The 16526-nt window shown below is 39.8% G+C and overlaps 1 protein-coding gene across 1 annotated transcript; it reads left to right on the top strand.

Moving 5' to 3' along the window:
* Nucleotides 1–7540: 7540 nt before the first annotated feature.
* Nucleotides 7541–14825, top strand: LOC132857465 (protein FAM180A). Its single transcript, XM_060887429.1, has 3 exons — nucleotides 7541–7743; nucleotides 11041–11138; nucleotides 14161–14825. The coding sequence occupies exons 1-3, from the start codon at nucleotides 7662–7664 to the stop codon at nucleotides 14488–14490; spliced, it is 510 nt and encodes a 169-aa protein (XP_060743412.1). The 5' UTR covers nucleotides 7541–7661; the 3' UTR covers nucleotides 14491–14825.
* The last annotated feature ends 1701 nt before the right edge of the window (nucleotides 14826–16526 follow it).

The following is a 16526-nucleotide window of genomic DNA, read 5'->3' as shown; positions in this document are numbered from 1 at the left end:
AGATATAAAGAACTAGCAAATGTCAGAATTACTGGAAAAGGGCTTAATTAAGTGAAGGTCATATTCAGTTGACTGTGGGTTTCTAGCAACTAAGTGTCATAGGGGAGCAAATGTTTGTTTAATCCCTCTACAGTTTCTTTATATCTCAAATGCTATTGGAGCTGGTTCTGATTCCGTGTTTACAAAAACTAGCTTGGTGGTATTCTTAATAAGGAGAGGAAAAGTCATTGGTCATCCCTGTCATAATGACAGTGTGCTTAACCCTGGTAAGGTTTTTGTTTTTGTTTGTTTTTTAGGTTTACTACAGTTGTTCTTAGAAATCCACTGCCTCACACCTCCAGGGTCGGGGTTCGATTCCCGCCTCCACCTTGTGTGTGTGGAGTTTGCATGTTCTCCCCGTGCCTCGGGGATTTCCCCCCGGTCCAAAGACATGCATGGTAGGTTGATTGGCATCTCTGGAAAATTGTCCCTAGTGTGTGATTGCGTGAGTGAATGAGTGTGTGTGTGTGCCCTGCGATGGGTTGGCACTCCGTCCAGGGTGTATCCTGCCTTGATGCCCAATGACGCCTGAGATAGGCACAGGCTCCCCGTGACCCGAGGTAGTTCGGATAAGAGGTAGAAGATGAATGAATGAATGAGTTGTTCTGTATTAATCGCAGAAGATCCAGGTTGCAGGAATGCACATAAATTAGTCATTAGCCCTGTAGATCATTCCCAAACACTTCCCAACCATTGAAGACCCATTTTAAATCCATTCCCCCTTCTGCTACAGATCTCCACTACCCAACACAAACAACACAACCAACTCGACCTTCCTGTGGGAGTGAAAATCCTGAAACAGATGAGTTATCCAACTTTCCTGGTGTGGACCCACTGCAGGGGAGAATGGGTAAAAAGATTTCATGAAAGAATTGCCCAATAATAGTAAAATATAGTGATAACTTGCCCACCAGACACTAATTTTTGATGGTTCTGTATTGTAACTGTACTAAAGAGAGCTTGACATTCCACCACTTGGGACAGAATGCCCCAGTAGAAGGTGTGCCCCTTCAGAATACAATAGAAGCCTTTATTTTATCACATATATTACAGCACAGTGAAATTATTTCTTATTTTCTTCATATCCCATCTTTTGAGGTTGGTGTTAGAGGCGTCATGATTCAGCAACCTTAGAGCGGATAGGGTTAAGGGCCTTGCTCAAGGGCCCAGCAACGTCAGCTTGGTAGTGCAGGGGCTTGAACACTCTTCCTTCAATCAACAACCCAGAGCTTTACTCGGTTGAGCCACCACTGTTCTTATTACTAAGCGCTGCTGGTATATCTCTGATCACAGGTCACTTGAAGATTAAGCCTTCTCTTACATGTTGCTATAGATTATTATGTCATCAAATCTAGCAATGTCGTATATACACTGTAGTTAGCTACTGAAATTTAGTCAGTGCTAAAAAACACAAGGAAGAAAGACAAAGAGGTATATGCTGAATACGGTGAAGAAAGCCTTGGAGTCTGGTGATAAGGGAAAATATCCAGGGTTAGATAAAAATGAACCTCATCTAGCATTCACCTTGCAAAGCTCCACACAGAATAATACTACCCCATTTGTCCTGGATACAAGTACAGTGGGGCTGTTTGTCACTGAGAGACACCTCTATTAGTCCCAGCTCTAGCATTTACCCCAATTTGTCTTGAACTTTTTGTGTTAAATATGGCTTGTTGTTCATAATTATCCTGATGCAGTATTTATGTGGTTTTCTTTTAGTTTCAGTGAACCAGGAAAAAAGTAAGATTGGAGGTTTTTGAGTATTTATCTCCCAACTCATACCTCTCAGTCTCTTATTCCCAACCTAAAACTCTGTTTGTTCTTTTTAACATGCACATAGAATAAACAGGGGAAAAGTGTAGAGGAAGAAGCAGGTCTTCGCCCGTCTTTTGAAGATGACCAGTGACTCAGCTGTTCAGACATCAATATGATTCCACCACATCAGTGTCAAAACAGAAAATAGTCTCGATGTATACCCACCTCTTACCCTAAGAAATGGTGGGACCAGTAGAGAAGTGCTGGTAGATCTGAGGGTGCAAAGACTTTTCATTTATAACCTGAATTTACAACTCTGAATTCTGAATTTATTCATATTTGGAAACTTGATGAAAAGTCAGGGTAGATCTCTCATTAGATTAGAGGCAGAGTTCAGTAAGGAGACAGGCTTAGGGAAAAAGCTGTTCTTCAGTCTACTGGTTTTTGTCCGGAGGCTCCTGAAGTGCCTACTGGAGGGTAGGGGGACAAACAGGGTGTCTAGGGTAATTGGACAGGGTGAGAGGAGTCTTTAAGAATGCTGCGAGCTTGACACAGACAGCATTTCCTTTCGTCGTCCTCAATGGCTGGAAGTAAAGTTCCTGTGATGCGCTGGGCAATTTTCTTAAGGGTGATAGTAGCAGAGCAGATGTGGCCTGACCTGACATGCTGGGGTCTGCTGGTCAGAAAGTCCATAATCCAGTGACAGAGGGAGGTGTTGATTCCTAGATCCCCAAGTTTGGTCATTAGCTTGGAAGGGATGATGGTATTAAATGCTGAGCTAAAGTCCACAAACAGCATTTGTGCATGTGTTATTATTATCCAAATGTGTGAGCACAGAGTGCTGCACTAAGGAAATTGCATCCTCTGTGCTCCTATTGCTCCAGGAGGCAAACTGATGTGAGTCCAAGGCAGTTCTTTAGTTCACTCAAAATTGCTCAAAGTCGCTCAAAGCACTTCATGATAATGGGTGTGTGTGCTACTTGGGCGGTAGTCATTTAGGCACATCGGGTTGGAGTGTTTCGGAACTGGGACAATGGAGGTGGCCATTTGGGGCCTCTAAGGTTCTTTTGCTGACACAGTGGAAATTCTTCAGTATTTTTGGTACATACTGCAATGGACTATAGAACCTGATTCATAATGGGTACAATAAATTGATTAAAAGATAATGTGTAAGTGATTATATGTGGAAAGCATTGTGTCTCACCACACTGCTACTTCACTGCTACTCTTAGTGTAATCTTGTAGCTACTGTCATTACTCATGTTACTGTCCAGCATCAATAAATAACAGCTCATACATGGTGTCCTGCTGAAATTGTTGCTTCAGTGTTTCAGTATGTGCAACAGCGATGTTGGGTTTAATGATCAGTCTGCACATTTGAGCCAAACTGGTCTTAGCCTTTGAGCCACCCATCTTAACTTTTGATCTACGTGATCTACTGCACTTCACTGCTCTGTCTCCCTTTGCCCCTGTGGCTATTGGCAGTTATATGCATTATCTGTAGGAATCAGCCTCTAACAGAGGTATTAATCTTAATCTTTAGTGCTTTGGTATTGGACATTCCAGCCAACATCCTTATCCTTTTCAGAGGTCACAGCTTTGATGTGCTATTGTGTGTGCCTCTTTAACACAGTTTATACCTTATAGGACCCTAGTCAATAACTGGGTTTGATCTACACCATTAAATCTATACCATTACATGGTTTAACCATTTAATATGCTGTGTTATGTGAATTTGCAAGTGATGTTGAGTCACACTCCTGCATTACCCTCAGAGCCATAACACACTCTATTTGCAGGCTGTCATCAGAACTGTCTGCTACTGTGCTTATAGAATGAGACACGACCATTGAAAATGCATGAGGGTCTGTCTGTGTATGTGAGGTGGGAATAGGCTATGTAGCTCTAAGAAGGTTTGCTCTTCATTGCGCTGTTGCTTACAGTTTTTGCATTTGGACCATGTTCCTTGCCAGTTTGTGTACTCTTTATTCAAACTCAAATACAGTAAAAGCACTCGCTCATCCAACCAACTTATCTTTTTCCTTTTTTAACACCACCACTCACTTCTCTCGTCACCGTGGCAGCGCAGTGCCAGAGGAAGAAGCTGAATAGCCAGCAGTATTTTTATAGACTAAGAGGCACACACTGTGCATTGCTGATGGCCTCATTCTCCAGTTAGGGCAACGGTCTATGAGTGCCTGTAGCATGTTCAAACCTCAAACAAGCTCATCTTCCTACCCTGAAATACAGTTGATAAAGTTTCAACATTTCACACTTTTGAGTTTCTGGACTTATTAAAGTTATATGGCAAGTTCTCAACTCTGCAGCATCTATGCTGTTACAATTAAACATGATTCCCATTGAAAATTCATAAAGGATTTTGGAATTGTAAAGTCCATCAGAGGGTAACCATGAGGAACTGAAGGTGTAAGGCAACTTGAGGTGAATGGGGCAGAAATTGTTCTGCAAACAGCTTATTATTTTTTAGCATAGATTTCTGAAAGCATACAAAACAGCTTTGCAGCAAAGTTTACAGATTCAACTGTTTCTACTTGTTTTTACTTTTATAAATTATTTAACATCTTGGTTTATGCTCAAGCATACAAAATGTTTTTGTTAATATTTATTAGTTCAGTGCAACATTCATGTTTACTATGCGAGTCCATTTTAAACTGCACTAAAAATATATTATATAACAAAAATGCAAGTATCTGAATATTTATTTATTTGTTTGTTTGTTTGTTTGTTTATTTATTTATTTATTATTTTCTCTGTATGTCACATTTAGCATAGAGGATGTCCCAGTTTCCTGATGTGTTAGTACTTTTGAATATATTAAATAATTATATTTTAATGGAAAAATGAAGTGATGGAAGTGTGTGTTTCATGTTACAAAAGGAAGGGGCAGGAGTGTGGTGAGAAACAGGTTTGGGAAATTAGTGCGGTAAGAATTTACCCCGTATTTTTTCACAGGGTAAAAATAAATCAAAGCAAGAAGCAGTTAGTAATTCCCAGCTGACGCTGACTGTGCAAAAAAAGAGACTTTTTACTTTTTGTGTCATGCTGGGTAAAGAAATCATAGCTTTTGGTGTGAACTATAGAATGAGAGAGCTGTGGACTACTTATGACTTTGGGGTCACAGACTAAAAGCCCTTTTGCAGGTAGAGTTAGAAGGCCAGACACTGTTTACCGTGTTTCTGCCTTTCATTCCTTTTAAAAGCAGATAAAGCATTGCTTTGATATGCAGCCTCACGATGCAGCAATTAGGGCTATTCAAACATACAAAGCCAGCAATCTAAGACCATTTACATATCTGAGGTTTACCCAGGCAATTACATGGAGGGGCTTTACAAGGGGACCCACCTGCATTTAAATTCACACAACATGGAAAGTGCTTTGCATAGTTTCATTAGATTTTTTTTCTCATTCTATATTTGTTGCAGAGCTAGAAACTGGACCCAATGCAAACAGAGCTGGGGTGGCAAGGTGCCAGGAAGACAGAAATGTGGTCTACCAGTGCCACCTGCTGGCACAAATGGACAGAAGCAGATAATGTCAGGTGGAAAAAGTTGAAAAACAGGCAGGTTGTTAAGTGTTTCATAATCTCTGTGCAATTTGTGGAATGGATCAAGTTGGAGGTCTAATTAGATCAAGTTTGAGGATCTAGTACTGGACCTCTCCCTCCATCTTCACTGTTTTTATGCACACCTTTTTTTGCACTGACACTTTAACTCTGGACTGTCACTTTAACTCTGGACTTGCACAGCACAGTGCCACTTTATACACTCTATACACACCATAATGCACATAGACACTTTAAGGACAATCATTAAAAACCATACGCATTTATGTATATTTATGTATATGTATATACATTATTTTTCACTTATATTTTCATATTTTATATAGTTTCTTTTTATATAGTTTATACTTTTTTATCTACCTCCTTTTGGTTATATTTTTTTATCCCAAATTGCATTCCTTATGTTTGAATACTGGACAGACGTAAAAAGCATTTCACTGCATGTCGTACTCTGTATGTATGTGTATGTGACAAATAAAATTTGATTTGATTTGATTTGATAATTGTGATCTAAGATAGCAGACACTCCTTCAGTATTTTGTAGAATCAGTGTACTATAGAAAAGTGTAGAAGTCTGCTCTGTGAATGAATAGAGATGCTTTATGTGGCTACTTAACAAGATCAGTTTGTTTGATTGTAGCCTTTAATTATAGAGAAATATAAATATAAAGTCCATCATGTTTTATGAGGTCAGTTGAACCTGGAAGAATAATATTCACTGGTTGATGGTCTGTTCCAAGACCGTTTAACATACTAAATCTCAGAACTTTGGAGTCTATGTGCTAGAAATCTCCCAAAGAGCAAGTAATGTAGATCAGTAACATGGCCAGGCTCCTCTGGATAAATGTCAGAACTATAAAGAAGAGAAAACTGGACAAAAAAAGCATCTCTTTTTCTCAGAAGTGTTGTGTTTAAAGTAAAAGGCCAGTGCCACTTGTAGCCCATATGGCTTTCTGGAGTGCTTTTTTTTTTTGCAAACATCTGTTCTGACTGAGCACCAACAACACAATATTAGGCTGAATGCTTCTTTCCGACTGAAGGCGAGTCTGAAGTGCTTGGCACTGAAGGCCAATTATATTCATGTGTTTGTACCATCGCTTCGTTTCGTAATATTCATTTATTCACCACCTGCCAAAAGACTATTTCTGAATTAAGAGTCCTCAAAATGTTCCTTATGCCAAATTGAGCTGGGGATTGGATAATAAATATACATCATCAAAATATCCAAGATGAAGCTGTTGATTTATCTTTGTATGTCTTTGAATACAAAGTATTTCCTTAGGTACTTTCAGTTGCTACTGGTCACATTGTGTGTGTGTGTGTGTGTGTGTGTGTGTGTGTGTGTGTGTGTGTGTGTGTGTGTGTGTGTGTGTGTGTGTGTGTGTGTGTGTGCATTTTTCATCCTGTTTCTGTGGAACTCTGAGTTCCTTCTCACTGTGACTGGGCCAATGAAAATAGAGAACTTTGAATTCCTAAAGCCCCGTCCCAAGACTGGTTTTTATCTGCAAGTTCACTGGAAATAGTAAGAGCTATCTGGACTAATGTTTTTATCATATTTCTTTCAGTGGCTCTGGCAGGTGTGTGAAGCTACTGCAGCTACTGATGTCCTGAAGATAACATCTTTTAAAGAAATAATAATAACTAAATAAAATAATAATAATAATAATAATAATAATAATAATGGAAAATGATTCAATAATAATCAAAACATACTCATTTTGGTGGTTTTAGATGTTATTAGAATAATAAAGTGGACAATGGGCCCGTGGGACAGTCGTTTAGAGATTTAGATGCTGGAAAATTCTTGGGCTCCAAAGCAAGAGCACCTGGATGTTTGTGGACTTGACTTTCACTTTGGAAAAAAATGTGCTGAAGCTAGAATCAGAAAAAGACCTTGAATTAATTATTGTATTGTGACTTGTCAGTCAATTAGAAAAGTAAGCAGACCGTTCCAATGTCATGATGACTTCCAGATGAACGTCACCCTCCGTCTGCTCTCTGCACAACATTAATTTCTCTGTCACAGAGAGAGGGAGAGGAAGAGGAGGAGAGATTGAGCCTGGAGGAGGTGGAGGATGGAGCTTATGTGTGTGTGTGTGTGTGTGAGAGAGAGAGAGAGAGAGAGAGAGCGAGAGAGAGAGAGAGAGAGAGAGGTGAGGGGGGAGCGGGAGGAGGACGGAGTTAGTAGTTTGGTGTGTGTGTGTGTGTGTATTGAGAAAGAGAGATTCAGGCCATCACTCTATGTAAGCGATAGTAAAAGAAAGCATTAGAGACAAAAGAGAGCATGGAAACCACCTTGGCCCTTGTGATTTTGTCATTGGTCCTTTGCCATCTGTCCATCACTGCTGCACTGCACTGGAGGAGAGGTAAATACAAAACAAAACCGATTTTAAAAGAATACAATGGATAGAAGAAACTAAATACTGTAAGATTAAAACAGAAAACCATACGAAATAACGTGACTAAAATGATTGAACTCTTTGTGTGCCATCATACTGTACACACGCATGAGCATGGACTTTTTGTTTCCATCCAGCACATTAAAAGTAGATTATGTCTTCAGGTAATCATTTCATAGGTATTTCATTTTGAAACTCTGAAATGAAACAAATAAGTCTTGCTTTTATCAGATGTGAAAACAGTTCTGCTTCTGGCTTCTGCTTGTTGCTGTTTTTTTTTTTTCTTTCATTCTTTCTTTTTCTTCTTTTTTTTTTCTTCATCATGACCAGACCCTTGAATTGTTCTGTTATGCCTGGATCCTGACTCGCTAAAAGTCTTGCTGCTTCTTTGGAATCCAAACTGCTTCCATAAATGCACCACTGTCCCAAATAAACACATGGGACAGAGTCCTGAGCTGGTCTAAATGTCTCATGTCTGGTAACAGTTGTTAGGAAGCGTGTAGCATGTGGAGAACTAAACATTTCTATGAAATTGTCGTAAACATATGGAGAAGTAATGCAAAGCTACATGCATTAAAAAAAATAATAATTACAGTGGACGCATCACCGGTGTGTCAGGGGTTCTAAACTGGAAATGGATGTCCAATTAGAGATGGAGACATAAACATGCAAAAGTGTAAAAAACATTGTGTAGAATTGTTATATGTGTAAAAAACATGAATCTGTAAAGTGTGTGTCCACTAAAGTGGATTTCCAATGTGGACTATGAATGTACCAACACTGCTGTTGTTGCACACTTAGTTTCTCCTCCAAACATTTTTTGTACAAAAAAAAACAATAGTAGACTAAACAATACATATCTGTGTGAATAGCCTCTCTGGGCCATGCAGTATCAGCCCCAGCATTGCTTCTTCATACCATCCTGATAATGAGATGCACAATGTGCATCAGAGTAAAAGGTAAGGTGACATAACTGCAATCAAGGATGCGAATAACGTCTTCAAAAACCTATTAAAAAAATTGTAGTGACAAAGTACAACTGTACATGTGCAGCTTTTCAGTGTTATTCACAGTAGGTTGTAAGGAGATATCAAATAAATAAGTAATTATACTGTATGTACATGATTGTATTGTGCAAAAAACTCACTATTGTTTTGGTTTATTACACTATTGGAACGGTTGAACTGCACTTTTACTTTGTGTTGAAAGACAGGATCTGTGCTGATCCATTTATAACGCAGTTGATGCATATCATTGTCTTATTCGTTTTGTTTTATTTTCTTTTGTATTTTTGTATACAGATGTAAACGATTTGTCTTCACTCGCCATCGCATGCAGCTGTTCTTTAAAATGCGGCAGAACTTTCTCTATGGTACAAGCTGAGATTCACTGGCTACGGATAGACCTCTGTATATCATGTATAGCACGGTCCTATCTTGACATTTCACAGAACGCTGCTTTCTATCCATTTCACTGCAAGGGCTCAGGATGCAGTCTTCATAACTTTATTGTGTTAGTTCTCCAAGTCAATTTAATGAGCTGGCCTGAATGTGACATTTGGTTAAAACCCATGATAAGTCACAGATTTGCTCAGTGGATATTAAACTCAGAAAGGAAATTTTGTGAGACGGCAACCTTCAGCTCTTGCCACAGATCTCATTTTCATTATTCCTCCTTCATAGTGTAGGGTAAAACCCCAATTAAAAACTACTTAAACATGACTTAAGAACCAGGAGTTACAGTCATTTAAAGGTGCTATATATTATTCCAAGGTAGATACTCATACTTATTTTTATGTGAGGAAGAACTCATTACTGGCACCATTAATATTAAAGGGCATTTAATCTTTATTCAAGCTTTACTTAGATAGGAGCTTTTAATAGTGAAGTCTTGAGGTTGTCAAGTGGGGCAACATAGAGGTCAGGTTCAGATCCTGCTGATGCTACGGCAAAAAAGAGGCCAAGGACCTGGCCAAAGACCTGGCCAAGCTTGCAGTGATGGCGAAAAGGAGGATTGGTTTACTAGCCAATCACTTTAGCCAATCATGGGCATCTTTAAGCTTGTGCATGTGGAAGGCGGTGGGGCTTTCCTCTAAGTGACACCAAGCTAACCAACTACATCTTTTTAAAGTCTTGATCAAACTGTGAAGGAAGCATGTGATAGCCTTCATGTTCAAAGATTCCAGCTGTATGACAAGGCAAGACCTAACTGGTGGGATGGAATTGGCCAAGACAAAAATAGGGATAATTCATGGGACGATGAAGTTAAGGCTTAAAAATGAAGTTGTCTTGCTTGCTTAATTTATAATAGAATTGTTCAGTTTACTTTAGGCCATGAAAATAATGCATGTGACTTAAAGAGAGTTGCAGGGTGAGTGGCCCTTATTTCTTGAGAGTAACGAGGAATGGATGTGAATCATAGCGGTGACCGCACATTGAGTTACAATAAAAGAATGTGAAATATTTGTTTATAAGCTTGTGACTGTAAGGAATGCTCAACGCAAGCATAATTAGAAATTTTGATCAAACCTCAATAAAGTTAAAGTGGAAAATTGAAGTAAAATGGTTGGGACTTTATTGTGAAAATAAACAGCCAACAAACTGCTCGGAAAATAACTTTCTTTAATGCCCCGTTTCAATTTCAAATGATATTTTGACTCAATCAATCAATCAATCAATCATAATGGCCCTACTATATTTTGGTTGTACAGTATAATACACTACATAGGCCATTATATTCTACACTATATAGTGTCCTTTTAGTGTATATAGAGTATGGAAACCACTATATAGTGTCCTTGTAGTGTATATAGAGTATGGAAACCACTATATAGTGCCCTTGTAGTGTATATAGAGTATGGAAACCACTATATAGTGCCCTTGTAGTGTATATAGAGTATGGAAACCATTCAAGAAAAGTAAAAAAATAATGTATGTTCTAGCTTCTAAAGCTCTGTGAACACCAGTGGCTGTATATTTGATGAGGACCAGACACAGTGCATAGATGCCTGCCACACAGATGCTTGTTTGCTTTGAAATCTTGTTATGGGACTCATATGTGAAACATGAGAAGCATGTAGTGACCTAGGAGCAGATGAGGCGTCTCCTAGTAAAGCGCAGTTGCCGCCAACCACAAGCTGTTATACATTCCCTGCAGTTGTTCCAGGTGATTTAAGCGTTTGGGGTTGACGTGTATCTCAACCGAGACAAGAAAGAAAATGTGGTACGATGAACATGGAATGACTTATGATCTTCTCTTCTTCAGTACTGTACCCATCTGCCTTTAGAGTGAAGAGAGGAACTCCAGCACTGCTTAACCCCTCAATTCAGAGATCAGTGGAGGACGCCAACCTGCTCTATGAGGTACTCCTCAATCACTCCTCAAAAGTATGGCTTGTTTTTCACTACTTTTTTAAAGACTACCAAACACACGACATCTATGATGACATGAATAGTCATTTACTGCATGACAACAGTAATGACATATCATTTCAGGAGCATAACATCCATAATGGCACCGGAAGCCCACTGTTTATTCCAGTAAACTACTGTTTAACTACTTACATGTACATCTTTTAAGTAATTAGTCCATCCATATTATAAAATATATGAAAATATAATTGATATAAACCAATGTTCTGTTGATTTGCTCAGCTTTCTAAAAGTTCTATAAAAAATTCCTAAAACTACAGTTTAAGCATATAGCTGTTTAAGGACTTGATGCTGATAGAAAAGTTTGGTTAGAAAGATAGAAAGATTGCTGAAGCAGCGAGCAAACTAGCTTTTAGCAGTCTATTGGCTGCAGCATAAGAACGGCTTGTCAACATCCAGTACTGTTTATGTGTATTCTGAAAACAAGCTGTGGATGTAAACAGATAAAGGAAAACGGACATGTTCAGGTTTATAGAATGTGATGACTTTGAACATTCCAATCGTACAGGTCATCTTGGGTGTATAGTTTAAAAAAAAAACACCTATTACTTGCTAGGAGTAGTTTTACTCTATAGTTCTATCAATAAGCAATCTGTAATACTGATAAATTGTCAGTTGTACAACACTGGTTTAGATAACGGCATCTATCAGTATTTACTTGTTCTAATACAAGAAAATCTGTAAATGGAAAGCATATTTTAAAGCGATGTAACTGAGTAACTGGAATGTAGTTCCTGGAATTTGCACAGAACAAATTTTAGACCTCAGAATTACCCACAGATTATGCTGACATTGACTTGAGGTCTGACAGGTTGTAAAAAAGCAACAATTCCTAAAATACACGTATTGAGTAATGTAAATATACACCATATGGACAAAAGTATGACCAGTACACCCATGTGTGTTTTTTTCCAAAACTGTTCCACAAAGTTTGAAGCACACAATTGTGGGGGTGGGGGGGACGGTGGCTTAGTGGTTAACACCTGTCCTTAGTGGCACACACGTCCGCCTCACACCTCCAGGGTTGGGGGTTCGATTCCCGCCTCCGCATTGTGTGTGGAGTTTTCATGATCTCCCCGTGCCTCGGGGTTTTCCTCCGGGTACTCCAGTTACCTCCCCCGGTCCAAAGACATGCATGGTAGGTTGATTGGCATCTCTGGAAAAATTGTCTGTAGTGTGTGATTGCGTGAGTGAATGAGAGTGTGCGTGTGTGCCCTGCGATGGGTTGGCACTCCGTCCAGGGTGTATCCTGCCTTGATGCCCAATGACGCCTGAGAGGCACAAGCTCACCGCGACCCGAGATAGTTCAGATAAGCGGTAGAAAATGAGTGAGAGTGAGTGAGTCTCTGTATGCTGGCTCTGGCCCACTGAACACCTTTGGGATGAACTGGAACACCTACTGCACCCCAGACCTCCTTACTCTTACATCATCAGTGTTTGATCTCAATAACACTCTTGTAGCTGAATCATCAATAATCTCCAACATCTAGTGGAAAGCCTTCCCAGAAGAGTGGTGGTTACTAGAACAGAAATCTGGAAAGGGATGTTTAACAAGCACATATAGTAGATGTAATAGTCAGGTATCCACATATTTTTGGTCATAAAGTGTACTGTCTTTTGCTGGCTTAAAGAAAAAAACAGATCCAGGCCACAGGTGTCAAAATCTTCTATTCAACCCTCATGAACTTGCCATAATACCCACGACTCTATCTATAATTCACACCAGACCCGTAGCATAGCAACCACCTGCATTCCACATGTGCCACCATATAGCACACATGGGCTTTTCTATTCATGGGGTTGCAGCACCATGCTTTTCTGCTGAACTTGATGCAAGTCAGGGCTGAATATAGCAACAGTATGACTGCTGCACATGGGACTCGTTGCCCAACAAAGACGATTTTGACAAACTTTGTGGCTGTATTTTTATTATTTACTATTTGAATTCTTCTTGAGCTGATCCTTTTACATTCATGGCATCTGGTACAGTAAATGCGACCTATTTCCTAGAGCAACTAACAGACGAACTTTGAAGTCTTGATCAATAAATATTAGGGATGAGCGAGTACAGCATTATCTGTATCCGTATGCGTACTCGGAGTGGGTGGGGCCTAACCCGGAGGTAGGCGGGGCTTGCCTTGAAACGGGCGGGGCTGTAACTGGTAATAATTAATTTGTAATATTTATAACACTAGCTTACTACCTTTATGTTTTTATGAAATACAGCAAAAACGTGTCAGACACTCAGTGTCTGGTTACTGGTTAGAGACAGCTGAAGGTTTAAAAAAGAAAAAAAATCTCCGACAGGCAGAGACGCAATGCGAGTCGCATTCTACCAAGCAAGCACCACGTCTGAACGAACCCACATTTACCAGAACTCTACTGGTTAGTAAGTACGTATTATTAACGTTACAACCCGAAGTAAAAAGCTGAAGAAACCCTAAACGTTAACGGAAAAGACCCATGAACCCGAGTGACTGAGGGAGAGACAGAGAGCTGTTCTGTGTGTGACTGTGAGTGAGCAGAGCGAGACACAGCAACACAATACATCTGTATGTGTGTAGGGGAGGGGCACTGTGACTAGCCTATCACTGTAGGGGAGGGGCGCTGTGACTAGCCTATCACTGTAGGGGAGGGGCGCTGTGACTAGCCTATCACAGAACGCTGACACAATCAGCTACCCAATGATGATTTTCATTTAATCCGAGCACAGATATTGACTCGTATTACTCGTATAATACTCGTACTCGGCAGAAGTGCTTTATCCGTACCGGATACTCGTTTCAGCCGAGTATCCGGCTCATCTCTAATAAATATACCCTCATAATGGTTCACTTGGTCATGGACTAAAAATGTATCAGACTAAAAACTCTATTGGGGAGATAATATATCCATGTGTGTTGTTTACTCAATGGAAATACCTTCTTCCTCACGTAACTGTTGTGTGTGTTAGGTGGTGTGGTCAGGGCTGTATGTGGAAGCAGAGAACAACGTGCTCCACGTGGCTGATGAGGAACTTGGTTCTCTTCGGAGACTGCAGCCCCTGGAGGTAGTCTGTGAAGACGTTCTCCCGAGGACTCTGTCAGATATCCGCCGCCTCTGCCATCATCTGGAACAGCACCGGGCTCGCTTGAGCAAGGAAGACTTTGAGCGGACCGTGCTTACCATGGTGTACACGGCTCAGCGAATAGCACAGAGCAACATGGACCATCAGAGGGAGCTGTGGGCTGATACACTGCTTCAACTCTATAAAAGTATTAAAAAAGACCTTGGGGCAGAGTGACAACACTCTCAAAACATTACAATACTAATGTACAAAATATTATGTCAAAATTGTATACCACTATACTACTGTACTAGCATTGTATAGCACTCTTACAACCAAATTTTGTCGTGGTCTGTCTCACTTCCTGACTGAGCCAGAACTCTAAAGAGCTTTTTTTGTATAAACCTAGGTGGACCAACGGCATCATTTATTCCGCAATCAACCTAAATTAACTTTTTTCCAAACAAATCTAGAATTGAATATAATTTTTTTTTTTTAAATGAATAAGTTGAAATATACGTTCTTGACCTTTGGATGTCCAGATGTCTTCATTAGATGCTTAAGCTACACATACCGGCTACTTTAATAAGAACAATAAATATTGCTCATTCCTGCTTTAATCCAATCGGCCAATCATGTGGTTTTAATAGTTTCAATAAATGCAAACATTCTTTTCAAAGAAAAAAGATTTTACAGAATTACAGTACATTGTCAGAATTACAGTATTTAGTGTTGTGTGTGAGAGCAGAGTCGAACATTTTCGTTGTTGCATGCTATCAGTGAGTCTCAGGACATGCACCTGACACCTGCTGTGAAATATGGAGGTGGATTGTTAATGTTTTGGCTAAGCATCAGGATTTCAGCCCTAACACCTGCTTGCCTCTGTGAGGAGGTTGGTCACAGATAGAGCTTTTAGTACGAGGTAAGTGTATAGACAATATTTATTTAGATGACACAAAAAACACAATTTTGAATTGAGCGTTTTCCACATGGACTCCACTATGGTCTGAATTAAAGACAGTCATCCACATGCACAATTTTGAGAAAGGAAAACAAAAAACTTCATCGTTTTGAGTTTGAGCTAAATAGGGAAAGATTTATTCATTTAAAATAGAAATCCTGAATTTATATATTTCTGTAAAGCTTTGTGATAATGTCCTTTGTTAAAAATATGATATTGCAAGATGTAAATTTATAATACAGACTAAAATCCAGCATATGTTGGGGTTATGTTAAACACGTCTAAATCTCAAATCAAAGCACAGTAAAGATGGTGAAGAGGGAATCAACATTCATTCGTTCATTTTCTACCGCTTATCCGAACTACCTCGGGTCACGGGGAGCCATCTCAGGCATCATCGGGCATCAAGGCAGGATACACCCTGGACGGAGTGCCAACCCGTCGCAGGGCACACACACACACACTCATTCACTCACGCAATCACACACTACAGACAATTTTCCAGAGGTTCCAATCAACCTACCATGCATGTCTTTGGACCGGGGAGGAAACCGGAGTACCCGGAAGAAACCCCCAAGGCAGAGGCAGAGAGAGAGAGAGAGAGAGAGAGAGAGAGAGAGAGAGAGAGAGAGAGAGAGAGATCGTGAACACTTTTGCTGAGCTTGTGGTCTGGGTATAAGTCATGTGGCTGTCAGAGTTTGTCATCAGATTGCTGGGAAATGGAGATTGATGTGGAAGTAGTTGGTGTGAAATTCTGGAAATTGGAGTTTATTCCCAGGACAGATAAAAATCCATTAGATTTTTTTCATTCATCCACTCTTCCAGCCTCCAGTCTATCCCGGTGGACTAGGGACACAAGGTGAGGGATAACCTGGGCAGTGTGCCAACCCATTGCAGGGCATGATCATAATTTAGAGATGTCAATCCTCCTTAGACATGTCTTTGGAATTGGGTGGAAACTGAAGTACCCAAATTAAACCCCACACACACAGCTCAGGGGCAGGAAACAAACCCCCAGCCGCCACAGTGCAAAGCTTGTATGCTCAGGCTCCACTGTGATTTCCCTTTTTAAATGCTCTGCTATAAGGCTTGTAAAAGCCATGATTTCAGCTTGCATACAGCTTCAAGGTATGAAGCTTTACTTCCTCACTTTTGCTCATTGGGGATAAATACAAACACATTTAAATATGTCTAATATTAATCTTGAACATTTGTATCATATTCATCTTTGTATAATAAACTTTTTGTACTACATTTAATTACTTATGCTCTGTAAAGCTGCTATGAGACAAGGTCCATTATTAAAAGCGCT

This window comes from Tachysurus vachellii, chromosome 14 (genome assembly GCF_030014155.1).
Source record: "Tachysurus vachellii isolate PV-2020 chromosome 14, HZAU_Pvac_v1, whole genome shotgun sequence".
NCBI classification, from domain to species: domain Eukaryota; kingdom Metazoa; phylum Chordata; class Actinopteri; order Siluriformes; family Bagridae; genus Tachysurus; species Tachysurus vachellii.
The sequence above is the reverse complement of the archived record's forward strand: the minus strand, read 5'-3'. Positions and strand labels throughout refer to the sequence as shown.